General features: G+C 57.9%; 12 protein-coding genes across 12 annotated transcripts; 4 read left to right on the top strand and 8 right to left on the bottom strand.

The window, feature by feature from the left end:
* Window positions 1–148: 148 nt before the first annotated feature.
* MRET_0533 (pyruvate dehydrogenase phosphatase) lies at window positions 149–2,260 on the bottom strand (the record flags this gene model as incomplete). The annotated part of the gene is made up of 1 exon (XM_027627160.1): window positions 149–2,260. One exon carries the CDS (start codon window positions 2,258–2,260, stop codon window positions 149–151), a length of 2,112 nt encoding a protein of 703 aa, XP_027482980.1.
* Window positions 2,261–2,405: 145 nt separating this feature from the next.
* MRET_0534 (vesicle-fusing ATPase) lies at window positions 2,406–4,838 on the top strand (the record flags this gene model as incomplete). Its single annotated transcript, XM_027627161.1, has 1 exon — window positions 2,406–4,838. One exon carries the CDS (start codon window positions 2,406–2,408, stop codon window positions 4,836–4,838), a length of 2,433 nt encoding a protein of 810 aa, XP_027482975.1.
* A 4-nt stretch (window positions 4,839–4,842) lies between these two features.
* MRET_0535 (vacuolar import and degradation protein) lies at window positions 4,843–7,151 on the bottom strand (the record flags this gene model as incomplete). Its single annotated transcript, XM_027627162.1, has 3 exons — window positions 4,843–7,064; window positions 7,089–7,106; window positions 7,133–7,151. The coding sequence occupies 3 exons, from the start codon at window positions 7,149–7,151 to the stop codon at window positions 4,843–4,845; spliced, it is 2,259 nt and encodes a 752-aa protein (XP_027482974.1).
* An 83-nt stretch (window positions 7,152–7,234) lies between these two features.
* On the top strand, window positions 7,235–9,019 carry MRET_0536 (translation initiation factor 3 subunit D; the record flags this gene model as incomplete). Its single annotated transcript, XM_027627163.1, has 1 exon — window positions 7,235–9,019. The coding sequence occupies one exon, from the start codon at window positions 7,235–7,237 to the stop codon at window positions 9,017–9,019; it is 1,785 nt and encodes a 594-aa protein (XP_027482977.1).
* A 12-nt stretch (window positions 9,020–9,031) lies between these two features.
* Window positions 9,032–9,619, bottom strand: MRET_0537 (uncharacterized protein; the record flags this gene model as incomplete). Its single annotated transcript, XM_027627164.1, has 1 exon — window positions 9,032–9,619. The coding sequence occupies one exon, from the start codon at window positions 9,617–9,619 to the stop codon at window positions 9,032–9,034; it is 588 nt and encodes a 195-aa protein (XP_027482976.1).
* Window positions 9,620–9,672: 53 nt separating this feature from the next.
* MRET_0538 (CDP-diacylglycerol---glycerol-3-phosphate 3-phosphatidyltransferase) lies at window positions 9,673–11,523 on the bottom strand (the record flags this gene model as incomplete). The annotated part of the gene is made up of 1 exon (XM_027627165.1): window positions 9,673–11,523. One exon carries the CDS (start codon window positions 11,521–11,523, stop codon window positions 9,673–9,675), a length of 1,851 nt encoding a protein of 616 aa, XP_027483199.1.
* Window positions 11,524–11,649: 126 nt separating this feature from the next.
* MRET_0539 (uncharacterized protein) lies at window positions 11,650–12,459 on the bottom strand (the record flags this gene model as incomplete). The annotated part of the gene is made up of 1 exon (XM_027627166.1): window positions 11,650–12,459. The coding sequence occupies one exon, from the start codon at window positions 12,457–12,459 to the stop codon at window positions 11,650–11,652; it is 810 nt and encodes a 269-aa protein (XP_027483198.1).
* Window positions 12,460–12,607: 148 nt separating this feature from the next.
* Window positions 12,608–13,420, bottom strand: MRET_0540 (uncharacterized protein; the record flags this gene model as incomplete). Its single annotated transcript, XM_027627167.1, has 1 exon — window positions 12,608–13,420. One exon carries the CDS (start codon window positions 13,418–13,420, stop codon window positions 12,608–12,610), a length of 813 nt encoding a protein of 270 aa, XP_027483260.1.
* Window positions 13,421–13,584: 164 nt separating this feature from the next.
* On the bottom strand, window positions 13,585–14,980 carry MRET_0541 (tRNA (adenine-N(1)-)-methyltransferase non-catalytic subunit; the record flags this gene model as incomplete). The annotated part of the gene is made up of 3 exons (XM_027627168.1): window positions 13,585–13,797; window positions 13,832–13,934; window positions 13,962–14,980. 3 exons carry the CDS (start codon window positions 14,978–14,980, stop codon window positions 13,585–13,587), a joined length of 1,335 nt encoding a protein of 444 aa, XP_027482938.1.
* Window positions 14,981–15,082: 102 nt separating this feature from the next.
* MRET_0542 (uncharacterized protein) lies at window positions 15,083–15,491 on the top strand (the record flags this gene model as incomplete). The annotated part of the gene is made up of 3 exons (XM_027627169.1): window positions 15,083–15,139; window positions 15,165–15,268; window positions 15,293–15,491. 3 exons carry the CDS (start codon window positions 15,083–15,085, stop codon window positions 15,489–15,491), a joined length of 360 nt encoding a protein of 119 aa, XP_027482939.1.
* Window positions 15,492–15,628: 137 nt separating this feature from the next.
* Window positions 15,629–17,896, top strand: MRET_0543 (U3 small nucleolar RNA-associated protein MPP10; the record flags this gene model as incomplete). The annotated part of the gene is made up of 1 exon (XM_027627170.1): window positions 15,629–17,896. The coding sequence occupies one exon, from the start codon at window positions 15,629–15,631 to the stop codon at window positions 17,894–17,896; it is 2,268 nt and encodes a 755-aa protein (XP_027482940.1).
* Window positions 17,897–20,224, bottom strand: MRET_0544 (bifunctional dethiobiotin synthetase/adenosylmethionine---8-amino-7-oxononanoate aminotransferase; the record flags this gene model as incomplete). The annotated part of the gene is made up of 1 exon (XM_027627171.1): window positions 17,897–20,224. The coding sequence occupies one exon, from the start codon at window positions 20,222–20,224 to the stop codon at window positions 17,897–17,899; it is 2,328 nt and encodes a 775-aa protein (XP_027482941.1).
* Window positions 20,225–20,292: the final 68 nt, after the last annotated feature.

A 20,292-nucleotide genomic window follows, 5' to 3' on the forward strand; every position in this document is an offset into this window, starting at 1 on the left:
GGCACCTACCGCGTCAACAAACAGCTCGTGGTTTATGTAATCGGCCGAAGATCACGCTGTGTCGCGCGCGGACGTTCACCCAGCTTGAAATGCGCGTATTTTCATTGGTGAAGTTATATAAGCGCAGGAAAGGGGCTTGGGTCTACGATCACAGCTTGGCTGTCATGGGCGAGGGAGAGGGGGGCAATGAGGTGGGTGATGTCGGCGTCGTCGTCCCCTTCTCGGTGGAGCGTTCGTTAGGTGTGGAGGTAGTCGCGGCATGGAATAGAATCACATTGACCGTAATGTCATCGCGGAAACGACGCGACTCCGGGCTGGGGATCGCGAGGAGACCCGCCACGCGTTCGCGTGCTGCACCTCCCAAGGCATTGCGCACGAGATGTGTACTCAGGTTATCGTCTTCGAACGTAAACGTCTGCTGGTGGTTGGGCGATTTGAGTAAGGGGTGAGATGGTCCGTGCTGCACTTGTTCCAGGGTCTCGTTGGAGGATGATGCAGGCATCGCCGCCGTGTTGGACTTGGATTGGGGCTGGAAACATAAACGCTGCAGCTTGTCCGCACGCACAGAGCCACGCATGCCGGCCAAGTGACCGGCTACAAGGCCCACGGCTTCTTCATTCGACATCAAATCCCATAGCCCATCTGTTGCCATAATGATAAAGCGTAATTCACGCGATGACGACGCTGACACGGGGGTGGTCGCAGCTGGACTTAGCGACGCGCCTGACTTGGAAGCAGAGGCATACGCGGGTGTGAGAGCGTCTTGGAATGGAGCTATGCGTCGCCACTGCACAAGTGGCTCAGCTGTCACATAAGGCGGCGTCTTGAGGGCTGCGGGTGTCATGCGCCGATACTTTTCAGGAAGGAATGCCTCTGCAATGCGCTTCTGCGTCTGGCGATCCCACTTGTAGCGGGCATCGCCAAAGGCCCGAGTGGGTTCCAAGCCGCCCAAGACACGGCCACGTTGGATCACAAAGGCGGCTTCGTCCGGAGGATGCTCGCGCTGTATACGTCGAACTTCAGCGAGGTTCCTGCCTGTCTGATCGACACTCAGCGCTTCGACTTCCCAGCGTCCGGCGCGTTCGTCCCAGTATCCTGCTACGGCACGAGAGTCGCCCGTAGACGCCACGTACAAATCGCGACGAGCACTGTCGACATACACCATCAAGGCGCAGCTCCCACTGATAGCAGGTAAAATACTCTCGTAAGCCGATCCCTGAGACATGGTAGAGAAAGATGTGTTCTTTGGCTGGCCCAAGGATGACGGCCAAATACTGTGGGCAAGAGACGAGAGTGAGTGTGCGTCGTCGCTGGTATTGTGGTGCTTCGAGACAGAAGCCAAACTCAGCTCATACTGCTTGAGCAGCTCAAGAGGCGTATTTGTGATTTCCTTATCGAGGCCTCGGAAGCCCTTGATCAAGGCGCGCTTCACAATATCTGGATCACCGTCGAGGGCTGCAACATGATGGTGATTCGAGCCCAAAAGCGAGTTCCATAGAGTAGACATGGTCGAGACTTTCGAGCGCGCCATGTGAGCATACTCTCCTGTCTCCTTGAATACCTTATCTAGCTCCAGGGCGACAAAAGCCACGAGCTTCCGCGACAAAACCTGGGATGTAAAGTCACCACCGTGTCCATCCATGACGGTAAAAAAGCACAAGTCGCCACGTACAGGTGCAGCTGTCTGTGCATCCGTTGTTTCTCGCAATCCGTGCTGCGGTGGATCATTGATGCCGCGATCGCGCTCGACAATGACTTCGGCGTGCCGATCCTCGTTGGACGCATTGCTTGCGACGCTGTTCGTGTCATACCGCGCCACCAGACAAGCTCCAGCAGGTCGATCAACGAGTGTGCTATTCTCATTTTCACGTAGACGCGCATTCACTTGCTCCTCCGTCAGCGGCGTGATAACACGAAAATGGGGCTGTCCCGTCTGCTTAGAACGAACAGGAATCGTAAAAGATGTTGGGGTGCTCGAGCTGAGCGAAAATTTACTGCGTGTCTCGTTCATTTGACGCGATTCTCGGCGGTTCCAGTAATACCAAGTACCAAACGCGGCAGCTGAGCCGGCTACGCCGACGATGATCCACTCTGCACGGCGCTGGCGATGATAAGCGTCGTTGGTCGACGAGGCAGGACTACGACCAGCAGTCGCAGCAATACGAGGCGTCGACTGCCTTGCTGAGCACGATATAGACGAAAATGCACGCACTGATGCGGGGGCACACGCACGATGTCGCAGCGCACCGTGCATATGCATCACTCGCCTCACACAGCGTCGCTGTCTCCCAAAGAGTTTCTGGCGGCTCAGCTGTGGAGGTTGTGATGGGCCCGCCTCACGTGTGATGAGTCAGCATAGACACTACGCCTGGGCCTCGCGAGCCACGCATTCTCGCTGACCAACGATGGCTGGCTTTTTCCGCTCAGACAAGTCGACGAGCGGCGATTTGCGCAGCATTTATGGTGGTGGTGCTGGTGTTGGTGATAGTGTTAGAAATCGTCCGACGCCGTCGTACTCGACGCCGCTAGCGAGTCAAGCACGTGTTCCCGTGCCCTCGCTGGGAGCGACGGCCGGTGGCGGCGCTAGTGTCAGTGCGCCTCGCGCGCCACCTGTACCACAGCGCGCTACGCCCGCGATGCATTCCGCTGAGCTGCGTCAGCCACACATGTTCCGTATTGTCAAATCACCCCCTACATTAAACACGACGAACTGTGTCATTCTGAACCCACAGGAATGGGGCAGCACACGCTACGTGCTGCTGTCGGGCCGCTTCGCCTTTACGGCTATCCCTGATAATACCAACACCATTGCCCCAGGCACCATTGGAACGGCTCTGCTGCAGCGGCAATGGGCGCGCCTGAGTGCAGAAGGCCATGATGTGGTGGTCGAGGCTTTTGAGCCGTCGGTGTTGGGCAAGGGCGTGTACTTGGGCAGTCTCGATATTGAGCTGGACTTTTTGAGTCGGAGCCAGATGCCCATGGCACCATTTAGTGCTGATGAGATGCAGGCGATCTTTGTGCGTGTGTTTGAGGCGCACGTCCTGTCGACCGATCAAATGCTCGTATTTGAGTTCCACGGCCAGAACCTGAAAGCCACGGTGCGAGGCGTATACTCGGTGGACACGAGTGCCCCGCATCACATGGGTGTGGTGATTCCACAGACGCAAGTCAACTTTTTTGTTGCGAATGGCAGTGCGTTGGAGATCAAAGCGAGTGGAAAGCGAGCGCGTCCGAATGCGATTTTGCAGCCCAACTTCAAGTTTGAGGACATGGGTATCGGTGGTCTCGACACTGAGTTTAGCGCCATTTTCCGACGTGCGTTTGCGTCGCGCATTTTCCCACCTGATCTGGTCGATAAGCTGGGTATCCAACACGTCAAGGGTATTGTGTTGTACGGCCCGCCAGGTACAGGTAAGACGCTCATGGCGCGGCAAATTGGTAAGATGCTGAATGCACGCGAGCCAAAGGTTGTGAACGGCCCTGAGGTGCTGAGCAAGTATGTGGGTGCGAGTGAGGAAAACATCCGCAAGCTCTTTGCCGAGGCCGAGGCGGAGTTTAAGAGCAAGGGAGATGAATCGAGTCTTCACATTATCATCTTTGATGAGTTGGATGCCATTTGCCGTCAGCGTGGATCGACGGGAGGCGGCACGGGTGTGGGCGACACGGTGGTGAACCAGCTGCTGTCAAAGATGGACGGTGTCGACCAGCTGAACAATATACTGATTATTGGTATGACGAATCGTCTTGATATGCTGGATGAGGCGCTGCTGCGTCCGGGCCGTCTAGAAGTGCACATGGAGATCAGTTTGCCTGACGAGCATGGCCGTCTGCAGATTATCAATATCCAAACGTCTAAGATGCGCTCTAACGGCGTGATGGACGACGACGTCCAGCTGTCAGAACTTGCGGCGCTCACGAAAAATTTTTCGGGTGCCGAAATTGCCGGTCTCGTCAAAAGTGCCACGTCGTTTGCATTCAATCGGCACGTCAAGGTCGGCACCATGGCAGGCATCTCCGACGACGTTGCCAACATGCGAGTGAACCGCGAAGACTTTCTGTGTGCATTGGAGGAAGTCAAGCCGGCGTTTGGCGTCGCGGAAGAGGAGCTGCAGCAGGTCGTGCGCAATGGCATAATGCACTTTGCGCCGCACATTGACGCCATCCTGCGTGATGGCCGTCTGCGTGTCGAGCAGGTTCGGACGAGTGAGCGCACGTCGTTGGTCACGGCACTGCTCCACGGCCCGGCCGGTTCGGGAAAGACGGCGCTAGCGGCGACGATTGCGATGCAGTCCGAGTTCCCCTTTATCAAGCTCATTGCGCCCGAGACCATGGTGGGCATGAACGAGCATGCCAAGATTGCGTACCTGAACAAGGTCTTCAATGATTCGTACAGGAGCCCATTGAGCATTATTGTGGTGGACAGCATTGAAAAAATCATTGAGTGGGTCCCGATTGGACCACGCTTCTCGAACCCTGTGCTGCAGGCACTCTCTGTGCTGCTGGGCAAGCAGCCGCCAAAGGACCGCCGTTTGTTGGTGCTCGCCACGACGTCCAACAAAGCCATGCTCAACGACATGGACATGGCCGACGCGTTCTTGGCCGATATCCGAGTGCCTGACATTACATCGCTACGCAGTGTCGACCATGTGCTGCGCGAGACCCAGCTGTTTGCTACGCAGGAGGAACATGCGCGGTGTCTGGAACTGCTCACCAAGGCGGGTCTTGGCACCCAGGGCCGCATCCAGATTGGCATCAAGAAGCTCCTCTCAGAAATTGAAATGGCGCGCCTCGACGACGACCCTGCCGACAAGTTGACAGCCGCCCTCAACTTTATGTAGCTATCTAGGCCTGTGTTTGCCGACGGAGGCGTCCCGCACTTGTCCGTGGCTGTGTCGCTGCCGGCGCCAGCGATGCCCGTGTAGGCTTGCGAAGCTGCGCTCGCTTGGCAAGCTGCACGTCGTCTTCGAATGCGACGACGATCGACTGGTCTGAGCCGTACGTGTAATCATCGCGCACGACGGTGCCGCCGTACCGTTTGAGGACGTAGGCGTACGGATTGCCGTGTTTGACGGCCTCAAATGACCACGACACGACATAGTTGCCTGTGGATGTGACGATCGACGTCTCGGCATCCGAGCCGGTATTAAAGTGAGCGGGTGTGAATCGCACTTCGGAGTCCATGTACGCGACGTGGTGTGGACGCAGCTGCAGACGGCGGGGCAACGGCCGCGAGTCGGCGGGGAAAGCGCGGTCAAAGCCGAGATGGCCCTGATAACGTCCCTCGCCGATCAGCGTGTCGATGAGCAAAAGGTACGTGCGGCACGTCGCAATGACCCAGCGACCATCAGCAGAGACGTCGACACCAATGATCGGATCACCTAACGACGGCAGCGCGGTCTTGGCGTTCTTGCCGATCTGGTTGTCAAATAGGCGCAAATCGCCCTTGTTGGACGCCACGGCTAAGCGGCCTGATGCGTCGGTGGCCGCCGCGCTAAAGTCGTGCTTGGTCGCATACAGCTTAAACTGCGAGTCGACCAGCGTCTGGTCGCGCAGACGTGGATCAATGCGAAAGATGCCATTGCGCGACGTGCCAAGGAACGTTTTCTCAGCGGTCATAGGCGCATATTTGCTCGTCGGCAGAATGTTGTTGACGGGCACATCGTCGTGGACGTGCCATTCGTCCACAACCTTGCCGTACTCCAAGTCCATGCGGTATAGCGTGTGCTTGTTGCTGGGATCCATTAGCACCATATCCGTATCCTGATCATGCAACATGACACGCTGCGGCACAAAGGAGCGGCCTTGCGGCGTGCTAATACGGTTGATGGCCGTACTAAACTCGAGCGTATCGTCGTCCGTGTGCTTAAACACGCCAATTTTGTCACCACGCACCACAAAGGCGCGGTCAGACTTGTAGCCCACTGCCAAGGCCGAGTTGCGCTCCTGGCGGCCCATATCGGGCATCACCGGCGCCACGTCGTCGACCTGAGTGGCGGCCTCGACGCTCTCCTCCTCTTCTTCGTCCATCGGATCAAGCTGCGCTTCAATCGCGTCCACATCACTTTCGTCCTCACTGAGAGCGGCCGTGTGCCGCGGACTCAGAAGCGTGCGCTGATGCGACTCACCCTCGTCATCTGTCATGGCCACGTCCTGCTCATATGCCTGCTCCAGGTACTGCTGCTCGGCACCCGACGCCTTGCCCCACTTTTCTTCGTGCAGCGTCTCCCACAGCAAGTGCGAGAACGTTTCCTGGAATGCATGGTACGCAGCCTTCTCGCCAAAGCGCAGGAGCCACGAGTATACATGCCGCTGCTCGTCATAATAGTTCCACACGGCACTCAGGTTCTCGAGCGAAAAATTCATGTTCATGCGCGAGTCCACGCCCTGACTCAGCCAAGGCGACTCGGCTCCATCCACGACCATCCAATACAAAAAGCGACCGACCTCTGCCACCTTGGCCGTCACATGCTTCTCCTGTCGCATAAAGAGTCCGCTCGCTTGGTCGTACAGGTACAAGTCGGCCGTGGCCGTTAGCACAACTGTCGGTTCCTGTGTCCCGGTGACACTCTGCAGTGACTCAGCGGGCGGTGCACGCGTAGGAGCGCCGGCGTTGGCGGTCGGCATGCTCGTCTCCCCCGGCTTGAGACGCTCCAGGTCCTCGTCCGTGGCCAGCTCGTGACTCTGACCTGTCTTGCGCTCCCAAGCACACTGCAAGTACGTCACCTCGAATACAGACCGCATCACAGAATTGCACATCGCGGTATCAACAACAAACTCGAACGACTCGCCCTGGACATCGCGCCACACAAAAGACGGCGTTTGGTCCCGTACACTGGTCCGGAACGCGAGGGCTTCATCGATGAGAAACGTGGTTTCCTCTATCGCGGCATCTTCCTCTTCCTTGTCTTCCATATGGGGTGTGATGGCCAGCACGTACTGGAACGGCACGGACGAGCGCCGGATCGTCGCCACAGCCCGCTCATAGACACACTCGCGCCTATCCTCACGCATCACGAACAGCGAGCCGCTTGGGAGCTGCACGAGCTCGATGTTATCCTTGTCGCCTGCGTTAGCCCAGCTTTACATACTCCACATCTTGCCAAAGACTGTGTGTAAGTGGCATGCTACGTACGGCTCTTGAGCATGAACATGATGGCAGGTGTGGAGATGCGTCGCCGGACGTGGGTCGGTCGCCTACCTGGTGGGATGCCACGTGACATTTTTTCTTCGTACCATGACGTCGTTTTCGCTGCCGGTGATGGCGGCCGACAGCGAGTTTTGGGGCCCTCCTGCTGGCCCCAGTGCAGCCTCTGTTCTTCCTAAAGAGTTTCAGCAGATCCCGTACACACCATTTTCGAAGAGTGACCGCATCGGACGCATTGCCGACTGGAACTCGTTCGGCACGAATGCGGAGGACCGCAGTGGTGCCTCGGCGAATCCAGGACGCGCGGCACGCAGTGCACGCAGTGCAGCTGCACCTTCCTACCCAGCCGGTGCGCCCGTGAACACGTTCGCGTACTTCCACGGCGAAGATGAGTCGAGTTTCAGCGTGGTGGACCACGCCCGCTCCGCTCCGCCCCGGCGCTCGGCTGTCAGTGCCGCCGCGCGTGGTGGCCGCGGAGCTGCAACGGGTGGTCGGACAGGTGGCTTCGGTCGAGGCCAGTCTGCGGCGGGAGGCCGTGGAGTGCGTGGCTCGGCGGGTCGTGCGGGTGCCGCTGATAGCCGCAACCGCCGTCCTGGCTGGCGTGATTGGGAGCGATCCCAGCGCAAGACGCGCGAGGCGTCGATCACTGTTGGCCCCGATTGGGAGCAGCTGGGTGAGCTCGACTTTGTGCGCATGGTCAAGCTCCGGATGGAAGTGGATGCGCCTGAGGATGTGGCCTCGTACGGAACGCTGTATCAGTACGATCGGTCGTACGACCGGGTGAGTGTGCGCTTTGAGAAGCCGCTGCAGCCGCGTGATCGTGTGCACTACAACCCGACGACGTCTGAGGACCCAGTGTTCCACGAGCTGGCGACGCAGTCGTCCAAGCCGCAGGTGTTTATCACAGACTCGATCCTCGCGCTGCTTATGTGTGCGCCACGCTCAGTGTACCCATGGGACGTCGTGGTCACCAAGACGGACGATGGCCAGCTGTTCTTTGACAAGCGCGCGAATAGTGCCATTGACTTTTTGACCGTGAACGAGAATGCGACCGAGCCGCCCATGGAGCTGAATGACCCGGCGAATGGCCCGACCCCTGAGACGAACACACGCGCTCGGATTAACACGCCTGGTACTCTGAGCCTCGAGGCCACCTTTGTGAACGAGAACTTTGGCTACCAGGTGTGTGACGAGAGCAAGACGTACAGCTTTGAGCATGCCAACCCATTCCACGCCTTGGACGGTGAGGAGGGCAAACTGGCGAGCTGTGGCTACAGGTACCGTCACTTTAACCTCAGCACGGACGAGAACGATCCCGTCGATATGGTCGTGCGCACTGAGCTCAATGCGTACGTGGCAGGTGCGAGTGACAAGAAACCGCCGTCGCAGCTGATCACGATCCGCACGCTCAACGAATTCGACTCGCGCGCGCCTGGGGCGGGCGGTGCTCCCGACTGGCGCGCACGTCTCGACCAGAGCCGTGGTGCGGTCGTGGCGACGGAAATGAAGAACAACTCGTTCAAGCTGGCGCGTTTTGCTGTGCAGAGCATCTTGGCTGGCGCAGACAACATGAAGCTCGGTTTTATTTCGCGCATGAACCCATTGGATCCGTATCGCCACACGATCCTCGGCACGGCCTGGTTCAAGCCCCGTGAACTCGCGGCACAGATGGCGTACAACCTGTCGAACGGTTGGGGTATCGTGCGCACGATCATTGATGTGGTGCGCGCCCAACCCGCTGGTCGCTTCGTGCTGGCCAAGGACCCGAACAAGCAGGTCGTGCGCTTCTTCAAGGTGCCCTGGGACTTTGACCAGCAAGACGAGGAGGAGGAGCCAGAGGAAGAGGAGGAAGAAGAGGCTCAGGAGGAGGAATAGACTATGTATAGACTACGCGCGCTTCTGCGCTCGGTACAGTTCAATGACACGCTGCCGCTCCTCGTCCAGAATCCGCTGTCGCGCCGGAGAAGGTTTGGGCCGCGTCGATGTGGGGCGTCGCTCTTTGGGTCGCGCAGTAATCGTAGGGGGGGCCAGTGCCACATCATGCAGCGAGCGTGAGGACGGTGCACGAGCAAACTCGCGCTGCGCCGCAGCCTCGTCGTCCTCGTCGTCCGACCCGGACGCAGCGCGTTTCTTGGCCTTGAGTATGTCGCGACGGCGTTGCCGCTTCTTTTGATTTGATTCCGAGCGCTGATTCGTGCGCATCGATGAATAGATATCGTGCGCAAATTCTTGCTCAACACGCTGGTTGAAATCGCTCAGCCGCTCACCAGGACGGATATGCATAGGGGGTATAGAGGTGTTCGTAGCATTTGCGGGCGCCGCTTCTTTCTTGGGCGGGGGACCGCGAAAAAGCTCAATGGCACGGCGCGGCATATCGCCCCACTCACCGCGGCGCTTGTTATCGGGCGGCAAGTTATGCTCCATCGCATCGCGGTTCGCGACACGCACCGAATGCTTGGCGCGTTTTCGAGGCATGCCGACAAAGTGGCGCTGGCGCCGCGTCCCATTTTTTCTACATTTGTCAGCAGCTACAACAGGGGCCGAAGGAGCCGGGTCAGGACCTGGGTCACCGCGTCCACTCGGCGTTCCTTGCTGCGAAAGGTCGCCGTGTCCATGCGTGTGCGCGCACTTTCGCGCATCTCCTGCACTTCTTTCGCCAGGGTATCTTGTAGCTGGGGGGACTGAGTCGTGATGAGCAACGAGCACTCTACATCGAACTTTTCTGACCGGGCACCATAGTTGGACGAGCCAATGAGCGTCGTGGCTGGTGACAGGACAGGCTGCGCCAGTGACGGTCCTGTGATCCACAGACCTTTTTCATGGTACGTCCAGCCGTACTTGCTCCATTCTCGCAGCTCAACAGGCGCAAGAGGACCCTCCGATATCGGATCGGAGACATCCACGTATGGGTGCACGGGCGCATGTAGTTGCTTGTCGACGACACGGTTCCAAAAGAGCTTCTCCAACAGCGTGTACGCTGCAGGGATACGGCCGCTCAGACCCCGACTGCCGAAAAAACCATTGGCCTCCGGCGACGCAGCAACCAGGCGGAAAAACACGGGGGCCTGTGAATGGCGGTGAATGGCATCAGAGAGCACGAGGGACTTGTACAAGCCTGAAAGTGTAAAGTAGCCAGACGTGAGGTCCACAGTAGTGTAGGGCCGCGCAGCTGTGGGACCGAGTGCGCGCGGGGAAAGAGCAGAGAGGTATTGTGTGAGAATGGGTATCATGTCTGTTTCTTGCGTAATAGCAAGCTGGCCCAGTTGGAGCAGCGGCACTATCCGTGTATCGCCTGAGGCAGGCCTTTGTGCCTTGGCACGCTCGTACCACCGCATCGTAAAGTCTTGCAGCGCCTGCGTAGCAGACGAGCGCCAGTTGGTTTCGAGACACGCCCTGGTCGATGGGCACAAGCCTGCTGTCGCGATGGTCCCGTCCGTGTCTTCTGCCAGGAGAAGGTCGCTGCCGCCATCCCAGTGAAGACGAAAGGCGCTGCGGGTAAGCTGTACATAGTCGGACGACGAGTCATCCATGTCCTCGATGTGGCCTTTGACGTGCGACAGGAGCGATGGATCGCCGTCGTACAGAAGTGCGTAGGAGAATCGCGAGAGTAACAGAATCAGAGCGTGCAAGTAATTGGCTAGTGGCTTGTGCTCCCTGATCAAAAGGTAGCGGTCCATCCGACGCGTAAAATAGTCGCGCGATAAATTGGCGCCAGTAATAATGACATCGTCGTCAAAGCCATACACTTTCATGTGCTGCAGTCCGAACCCCTCATTGAACCGCTTTCCAATGATACGCGAAGCAATGCTGTTGGGACGGAGTACAGGTGTGGCATACAATCGCAGATCCACCTGGTCGGGAAACATGCTGGCGAGGTGGGAGAGCAGCGAAGCACTCGAGGCGCTCTGGGGGCTCTCTCGCGTGGCTCGCATCGCATCCATGAGGATGGTCAATTGCAGCTGTGGGCGCCGCGCAAGTGCCTTGGTCAGGAACATGGCAAGTTCACGCTCCTCTTTCCCGACGTACAGCGTGGCAATAAAGATGCGATGCTGCGCCTTCATGATATGGTGCCGCAGTGTGCTGTAGAATTGGCGCGGTGACGGGACACGAACCATCGAATGGGCCGACGCGCTGAACATCGGCACATGGAGCGCCTCGGACACGATCTCTGGAAGTAGAAAGGGCTGGTCGTGAGGCACCGACTCCGGGACATGCTGGGAAGCCGGTGGCGAGTGTGGAGTCCGGGACGCAGTGGCCATGGAGCGCCGAACAGGTAGTAGAGGGCGTAGCCCCGCGTTGCGCGCAAGTACCGTTGGGTATGTCGGTCGTGGGGACGCGAAACACGCAACGTACGGCAGGGCGACGCGCGCACACAGCATGTTCCGGGCAGCCAACATTCACGCCGCCAGGCCTCGACCATACTCGGTCGAGGCACGTGATAAGGCTACCATGGTGGCGGACCTGCGAAACGAGGTGTGTTGTCTCGCGCAGCGAAGCAACGGGCGCTACGAGCTCTTTGGTATAGGAGAAGATGGGACTTCCTTGTCGCCATCCATGACCGACGCAGCAGGCGACGATCCGACCGTGGTGCATGTACTTAGTGTACGATGCGGCTGGTTCACAGAGCCTTGACGTCGGGATAGGGGAGGGTTGTTGAGCTCATCGCCCACACGCTCCCGGGGATGTTGCAGCTCTGTGGCGCTGTTTTTCTCGCGTGTATCCGTGTTCATGGCATGGGTATCACTAGGCATGTTGCTCATATCAGAGTGTGTCACACTGATAGAATCAGCGCGACTGTTGCTTCCGGATGGAAGCCCAGTAGAGTGCGCTGGTGTCGTGCTCCTGGAAGAGAACACGCTCTCACTCCCATGTGAGGGGACATGAGACGTATCGTGCACTCTGTCGTCAAAGGTGACGCTTTTAGGAGAGCCTGGCTGGACTGCGACGGAAAACACAGAGCCTGCACTGGGTATGCCAGGTCGGAACTGAGAAGTGCGTGGATCAAGCTCAGGCGGCACGCTAGTTTGATCCATCGAGTCGCTTCTCGCATCCATATGCATGGCCGTAGACGATAGACTCGGTGAAGCGTACAGCTCCTCGACACGATCTCCAAGTATAGGTTCACCGAGTCGGATCCCAGGAGCCAATTGCTCCGCCTCGGGGATCTGCTCCAAATTGTCCGCCGTCAGCGCCACTTGCGTGGGGGCCTGAGCATGGCCCGACGGCGGCATGGGTCCTGACTCAACTTGTGCGTGCGAATTCAACACACCATCAGCGGCGAGTTTGATCAGATGGATCCGCTTGTCTTTATACATGGTGCCTTTCGCGCGAAACAAGCCAACGGTGAGTGGCCCAACAGCTAGCACGACGCCCTGGTGGCCGTGGCTCCACGTTTCTGGGGTGGGCCTGTGACATCGGCCGAAACGCCCGCAGGGGCCAACTGGGGTACCAGCGACGTTCGAGCTATGGAGCATCTAGGCTACTGAGCGAATCGGTGTCGCCATCCGACATGAGCGCAGGCATATCGTTATCAGAGGCGTGCATAGCTTCGTAGATGGTAGGTGAGGGATGGCGAAGAGGTTTGAGACCAGCCAGCTGGTTCGGAAGAGAGGGTCCAGGCTCCACGGTGGCAAGGTGCAGGTGACGCAAGGGATGCTTGGGCGGCCGAGGCGGCGGCACGGTAGATGGATCAAAAGTCTTGGTCTGTAAAGGTTCAGCAGGCAAGGGCGTGCAGGCGAACTCATCTACTTGTGGCGCCGGTTTTCGACGCGGACGCTGACTCTTTCGAGAGGCAGAACGAGCGATCCTGGTACATAGGGGCGTCTCTGCACGGAGTGGTATGCCACCTGGCATGACCGAAAAGTCTTCATTTGATACTGCTGCCTCGCCCGGCGCTTGCACAGATTGCGTCTTGACTCGTATAGATCCGTGCTTTCGTCCTATCGGGTGTATAGGCTTGACTGTCGACATCTTGATCTCACCAAGGCGCGTTACACGGAGCAATGATTTGCTCCATCTGCCATTCATCAGGGAAGACTTGGCATTGTGCCCTGAAGACATCTGCTCAACGGGCGACAAGTCGCTGTGGAGCTTCTCCTGTAGGACAGATGGCTCCATATGCATAGTAGCACCCTGACTCGACATGCCATGATCTAGAGGAGCGAATTGGGCACCATGTTCGCCTAGTATGGGACTGGGGGCAAAGATACGACCAAGGACCATGTCAGGTGGATACAGACGCAAGGGGTGGGCAGGGGGAGCTAGGGAGTCCATCATGACGGGGAAACAGGGCAGGGCAGGGAAGCAACAGCCAGTGTTGCGAGGGGAAAGGGGGATCAGGTGGGGGAGGGCTAGCGAGGACGAGGGACAAAGTTGGTGGGCTGAGCTCAAGTCGCTCAGGCGTAGAGGCCAATCTAAGAGAGTGTAAATTCTAGCCAGCTCTATAAAATGGGCCCATTCGCGCTTGTGGAGTCGGACTCCACATCATCAAGGATGCGAATCGCGTGCAAAATGTAACCACCGCTAGCAGACGTGCTCATGTCAGGGTGCGTTCGAGCCGGCAGAACCTGGTACCGACGCAGCCAAGGTTCTGTCACGGACACATTAATGAAAGAATGGGAGGCACGCAAGCGTGCTTGAGCTTCCACAAGCGGCTGCGTATGTTAGATTGAGTGTGGCACAACGTACTTGAAGGTGCGGACTGTGTACGACCACATTCGCAGAACCAGCCAAATATGGTGTCAGGCGGTGTATGATCGAGTAGGGTTCGTAGGGACATGCAATGATAACGCTGCGAAGTCAGTTTGTTTATACTTACGCATCAAATTCGCCTTCGAAAAATTGCTGGCGCGTGGCGATAAAATCTTCAATATTCGCACGCTTTTTGCGCGCACGATTCCGCTCACGGTCCGAGGTATATACACGGGAAAGTTCTTCTGACATATGTGAAGGTAGTGTCCATCGTTTCTCGGTAGCCGCCCAATGCAGCGTCTTGAGCACATTGTGCGTCTGGAACGGCATTAAGTTGTATTGCGGCATGAGCTCGAGGGCAGGCGGTGAGTCCGAGTCGTGAATGAGATGCACAGAACCGAATCCACCAAGTCTTTCGAGAACAGCTCCGACAAGTAGACCGCCAATCCCATCGATGACCAGGTACTTTCCGCCTGGCTGCACATGCGAGAACGACAAACATTGGGCCAGTGAATCGGCGCGCATATTGCGTATTTTGTCAGGATTGCGATCAAAGTTGTAGAGAGCCACATGAAACATATCGGGCGTCAATGGCGTAAAGTACTTGAGATGCTTGGACTCTTTGCGTTTCATGATTTTCGTTTGGCTGTACACGGTCCGCATCTCGTAGCTTTTGTTTCCTTCGAGCTGCTTTTGAATAATTTCCCGGCCTGTGGCACCTGCCTCTTTCAGCGCCTTGATATCTTCGTACGTCAAAGACTGTGATTCGCCGTCATCAAAGATATTCTCGTTCGTAGCCTCGCTCTCGACCAACGCCTCCGCCACGGCTTGATGCATAATGTCGAGGGACCCATCAGGTTTGATTTCATACGTGGGCCCAAACGGCTTTCCTATAATGTGGTCCGCTTCAAATGATCCGAACTTTCCAATAGATATAGTACTTCCCTTCTCCAAGGTGACGAGCTTCATCATACCCGAGGGCAGACGCAGGTACACATTCATGCCAGGCAGAAGGATCGTCGTTCTCTCTCGCAGCTGGGCATTGGTTGGCACAAAGGGAGCAGCGTAACGTGGCCGTTTGCGTGCTTGCTCATCATCGTGCCTTTCTGTGTGTGCGTCGTGTTCCGGCTTTGTGCTTTCGTCCATGGCAGCCGCCCACGAGAAGCGCTAGACGTGCTCACAGCGACTTGGGTCCTCATCACGTGCGGATCGACTCCACTGGAGTCGCGCTCTTGGCCTCTCCATCTCATGGCCTCGGCACCGGGCGCGTCCGCGCATGCCATCGATCATGACCCTGAATTTCAGGTATGTACGATTTGCTTACATCAAGTCCGGTATCCAGGTGATCCTCGAACAACTTCGAGCACAAGGAGCCTCTGATGAAGAAATAGAGCGCACCATGGAGCAAGCGAAACAATTTTATCTTCAGCAAAAGTACGCTATTTCTACTCACAGCAGGGATGCGAGGGCATCGGAAATGAAGCAGACATCGGAGAGCGAGCAATACCCTCCGTCCTTCCATGCGATTGTGGAGCTCATTGCGACGGGGCAGGAATCCCAGATCCCAGGCATTCGCGATATCCCCCTCAAAATCAACCCAGCGCCGCCAAGTGAGTCCAAGATGGAGTGTCCCAAAAAGCCATGGGAGTCGTGCTGAAAGTGACCTTGTATAGTACTACCTAGAGTGGCGTACCGCCCGGGCCATGACGCCGTACGCGTCGATGGCGGACGAGTCACATGACCACAGCCACCTCAATTTTTTGTGACCGCGGCTCTTCCTTCGCTCGTGGTACCATGCCGGCGATCGAGGAGACGCTGTCTCAACGGCTGAGCACTGAGCCTCATTTGCTGGCCAAAGGAGACTCGCTCTTGAACCAGCTTGCCCGGGATACCACCAAGTCGCTGTATGACAAGGGTGTCCAGGAGGAAAAGGCGTCTCTGCCCTATATTTCAGCTTTGCTTGATGCATGCGTGCCTCGCGGACAACAGTCTGGTAAACGCAAGCGTGCCAATGACGGGATCATCTCGCAGCATCCTCTTTTTCCGCCGACGGAGCTGAATGAGCTTGTGCTCGAGGGCATGGGCAACGACCAAATTTGGCATCAGCTGGAGCTACGAAGTGCTAAGCTCGCTCGGGTCCTCGACCATGTCATTTCCAGTGGACCCGAAGATGCGGACGAGGAGGAAAGTGAAGAAGAGAATGAAAAGGATGCTGACGATCTCCCGGACGATGACGAGGCATGGGACGAAGAAGACGACGAAGAAGAGGAGTCTGATGAAGGTTTTGCCGGTGCCTCTGACCTTAGTGATGTCGATCCCAACGAAGTGTACTACGAACCTTTGCACACAGAGGAAATGCAGCACATGCGAAAGGAAGAAAAGGAGAGACAAGAGATGATGCAGATGTACGGCGTATCTGATCCAGCGCTCTACGATGCACTCACTTCCGCGTCTTCTGACGACGACGAGGAAGAAGAGGAGGACAAAGAAAAGCCTCGGCACCCTACGTTGGATGATGACTTTTTTTCTATTGATGAATTTAATCGTTTGACAGAGGCGCAAGAGCGCCAGGAACATTCCTCTCGGGCTCACTTATCTGGCGAAGAAGAGGAAGAGGACATGGACGGCATTGATCTATTTGCACCTGTGGACGAAGACGAAGGCGAAGATGAGATGGATGTGTCAGAGATCCGCTATGCTGACTTTTTTGATCCCATCAAGAAAACGCGTCCCGCCAAGTCTGTGGATGCCTCTCCTCCTCGTACGCCGCAAGTGCGCTTCCACGATCAGGTCCGCGTGCGGCCTATCAAGAAGGCCAAATCGCAGTCGTTGGCCGGCCTTTTGACGGATGGAGACGATGAAGAGGACGAAGACGGAGAAGAGGAAGGAGAGGACGACAACGACGAAGAAGAGGAAGAAGAGGACGACGACGATGAAGACGAGGAAGGGGAAGAAGAGGACGACGACGAAGAAGACGAGGAAGGGGAAGAAGACGACGACGACGACGACGAGGAGGAAGAGGATGAAGGAGAAGAGGACGAGGAAGAAGAGGCCGATGAGGGCATGGACGGCGATGCTGCAGAGGCGACTGCTGGTCGTGTTGCGCAAGACTTGTTTGCTGAGGAAGAGCAAGAGGCGCCGTCGTCCATGTCGAGATACGAGCAGCACCAGGCCGAGTTGGCGGAAGAAATTGCGCGATACGAGGACGAAAACGTGCGGGAGAAAGACTGGGTACTGATGGGTGAAGCAAGTACGCGGCAGCGACCTGTCAACAGTCTACTGGAAGAGGACCTTGAGTTTGAGCGCACAGCCAAGGCGGCGCCGGTACAAACGCACGAACATGGCGAGGGTATCGAGGCCATGATCAAGCGGCGCATCCTCGATCGGCACTACGACGACGTGGTGCGCCAGCGTGAGCTGGAGGCGCTGCCATTTGCTGCGTCCAGCATGCTGGAGCTGTCTGATACCAAGAGTGCCAAGAGCCTGGCGGAGTTGTATGAAGAAGAGTACCAAGCAGCTCGTGGTGAGGAGGCCGGTGACGGTGCGCCGCGCTCAGAGGCGGATGTCAAGCTCGACAACGATCATGCGGCGTTGGCGGCGGATATGGATACCCTCTTTAGCAAGCTCGATGCATTGAGCAATGCGCATTACACGCCCAAGGCGCCCAAGGCGGCGATCCAGACTGTGTCCAATACACCGTCTATGGCGATCGAGTCAGCGCTGCCTACGACCATGTCGGCCGGCTCGATGCTGGCACCGGAGGAAGTATATGAGCGACCCATACACAGCGCGGCGCTCGAGGGCGACAAGAGCGAAATGTCGCATGCCGAGAAGCAACGTCTGCACAACAAACTGCGCCATGAAAAGCGCCGACGGAATGACCGCATCAAGCGCACGGAAGAAGCCATTCAGCGCCAGCGTGGCGATGGTCCGCGTAGCAAGAGCGAGACCAAGGCAGACAAGGACAAGGCGCTCAAGAGCCTGGTCGGCCACAAGGGCGTCACGGTCGTCGGCAAAGAAAAGCGTGAGAAGAAAAAGGCGCCTGCCTCGTGGAAACTGTAGTTATAGGAATTCGTGCTCGAGTAGTGTCTGGATGCGAGCCAATGTGTCGGCTGGCGTCGTCAAACTTGTCATGATGTACACAACCTGGCCCAGCGAGCGCAAATGTATCGGGAAGGACCCAGCACGCAGCGTTCGGAGCAGGTCGTCGGCGGCATCCGATGCATAACCACCGGTGCTGCTCTCCAGCTCTAGCTTGAGGACCGTGCCCAGGGACATGATACCGCGCAAACGCTTGGCATGAGACATGCGCTCTAGCCAGGCTGGATCCCATGACGCCTTCGTGGGCATCTCGTCGAGCATATCAAGTGTCTCGAGAGTCACCTGGCAGCCCACAGGATGGGCGGTGTAGCTGTGACCATGGAGGAGCGCATGTGTCTTTTGATCGCTCATCGCAAACGCGCGGAAAATGCTGTCGGACGCGAGGGTCACGGACATGGGCACGACACCGCCGGTCAGGATCTTGGCGAGGCAGTTTATGTCGGGCGGTGTACCCAGCACATCGGCCCCCATGGCAAAGCCCAGGCGGTGTAGACCCGTAAACACCTCGTCGTACACGACCGGTAAGCCGCGCCACCCGTCTGCATCGCGATTCACGCAGGCATCGCGCAATGGCGGATCTGATAGCGAAAAGAGGTCCTCGCGCGAGCGGACCACGTCAACGAGGCACCGTTGAAATAGCGGATCGACAAAGATCATGCCCCCCGCCCCCATCACGAGTGGCTCCAGGACAAGGGCTCCGAAGCGGTGTCCCTCGACAAGAACAAGCTCCTCGAGGCGCTTGTTCAACATGCGCACATACCGCTGCGCCAATTCACTCTGTAGTCGCGCTGGCATACGGTACGCCGCCTCGATCGAGGGCAGTATGCCGAGGCACTGCGACTCGCCCCATTCGTCAGAGGCCGGGACCTCGATTCGGACCTTGCCCTCCTTCATTCGCAGCGCCGGCGGAGCCAGCCAGTAGCCACGGCCGCGGTACCACGCCACGTGCTCACTGAACACACTTGGCTCACACGCATCCATCGCCCCGATCGTGTCGCCGTGATAACTGCCTTGCAAACCCAACACGTGCCATTCGCGCTGCTGGCGTCCACCGAGCGAGCCGGCACGGCGGCCAGGCGCTGTGCGTGCGAGTGTTGCTGAGGACATGACCGTGGGCGTGTACCGTCGCACCGATGCTTGCATGGCCATCTTGAGCGCGACTTCCATGCCCGTGCTTCCATCGTCTGTGAAAAACGCACGGCTGGCCCATCCGCGTCCAGGTGCGAGCGTCGCTGACGAGTCGTGGCCAAGCAATCGCTCTGCCAGTCTGACGGCTGGCTCATGTGCTACGCTGGGCGACAACACATGACCGTACCGACCCGCGGCGTACGCGGCAGCTAGTGCGAGGCGCGGATGGCCGTGCCCCACGGCCTGCGTCCACCACGATGCTGATCCATCCATCATGGGCGACGTGCCTTGTCCTGGCGCGTGCGCCTCAAAAAAGTCAGAGTGCGCACTGTCGACGATCGTCACGTCCTGGGGCGCCACGCGCGTATGCTGCGTAAAGGGCCACCACATGTGCTGGTGTGCACGCATACCCAGAGTATCGAGGGATGCATATCGGCGAGCGTGCTGATCTGCGAGGTATTGCACCACCTCTGCCATGGTCGTCAGTGTGTGCTGGTAGTAGGTCTGCATGCGAGCCACGTCCGTGGGCGTGTCAGCCACTCGCGCCGGCGGCTTTTCGATTGTGAAGAGAGGAATCCCATGCTCCACAAAGTACTGTGCTAGGTACGTATCGTTGCCATAGTACGGCGAAGTGAACATCAAAACGACATCGATATCGTAGCCACGCATCCGCAGGCTCTCGAACGAGGCGCGCGTTGAGCTGATCCCACCCAGGACGCTCGATCCGACCAAGATCGTCGGAAGACGCAGCGGACGCAGCAGATCTGCCTGAGAAGACCCGCTCGGCGATGGCGAGTGAACGCCGCCGGCCGTCTCGACAATCGCTGCCTCCATCCCGCATTCGTGCAGCCACGTACGCAGACGCTCCACGATCTGTGCATCCCTGACATGCTCATCAGGCGATGCCTGCATTGCAGCGGCCATGTGCGGTGACACAGGCTCCGAAAACTGCACAAGCGTACGCGTTGGCACTTGTGGCGCAAAGGTCCGTACATGCCGCGCATCCATGTCCTGCTGCGCGCCTGTGCTCACTGGCTTGACGTATGCCACCTTGCTTCCTCGCGCTGCACTCGCGAGGAGCAGCGCCGTGGAAAAAATCGTCTTGCCTACATCCGTGTCGGCCCCAAACACCTGGTGCACCCGCCGCGCTACACTGGCCATCCTAGGGGACTTCGACACCTGGGATGCGACGCGTCGGTCAGGGCTCGCATCACGTGATCCACAACAGC

Source organism: Malassezia restricta, chromosome I (genome assembly GCF_003290485.1).
Source record: "Malassezia restricta chromosome I, complete sequence".
Taxonomy (NCBI): domain Eukaryota; kingdom Fungi; phylum Basidiomycota; class Malasseziomycetes; order Malasseziales; family Malasseziaceae; genus Malassezia; species Malassezia restricta.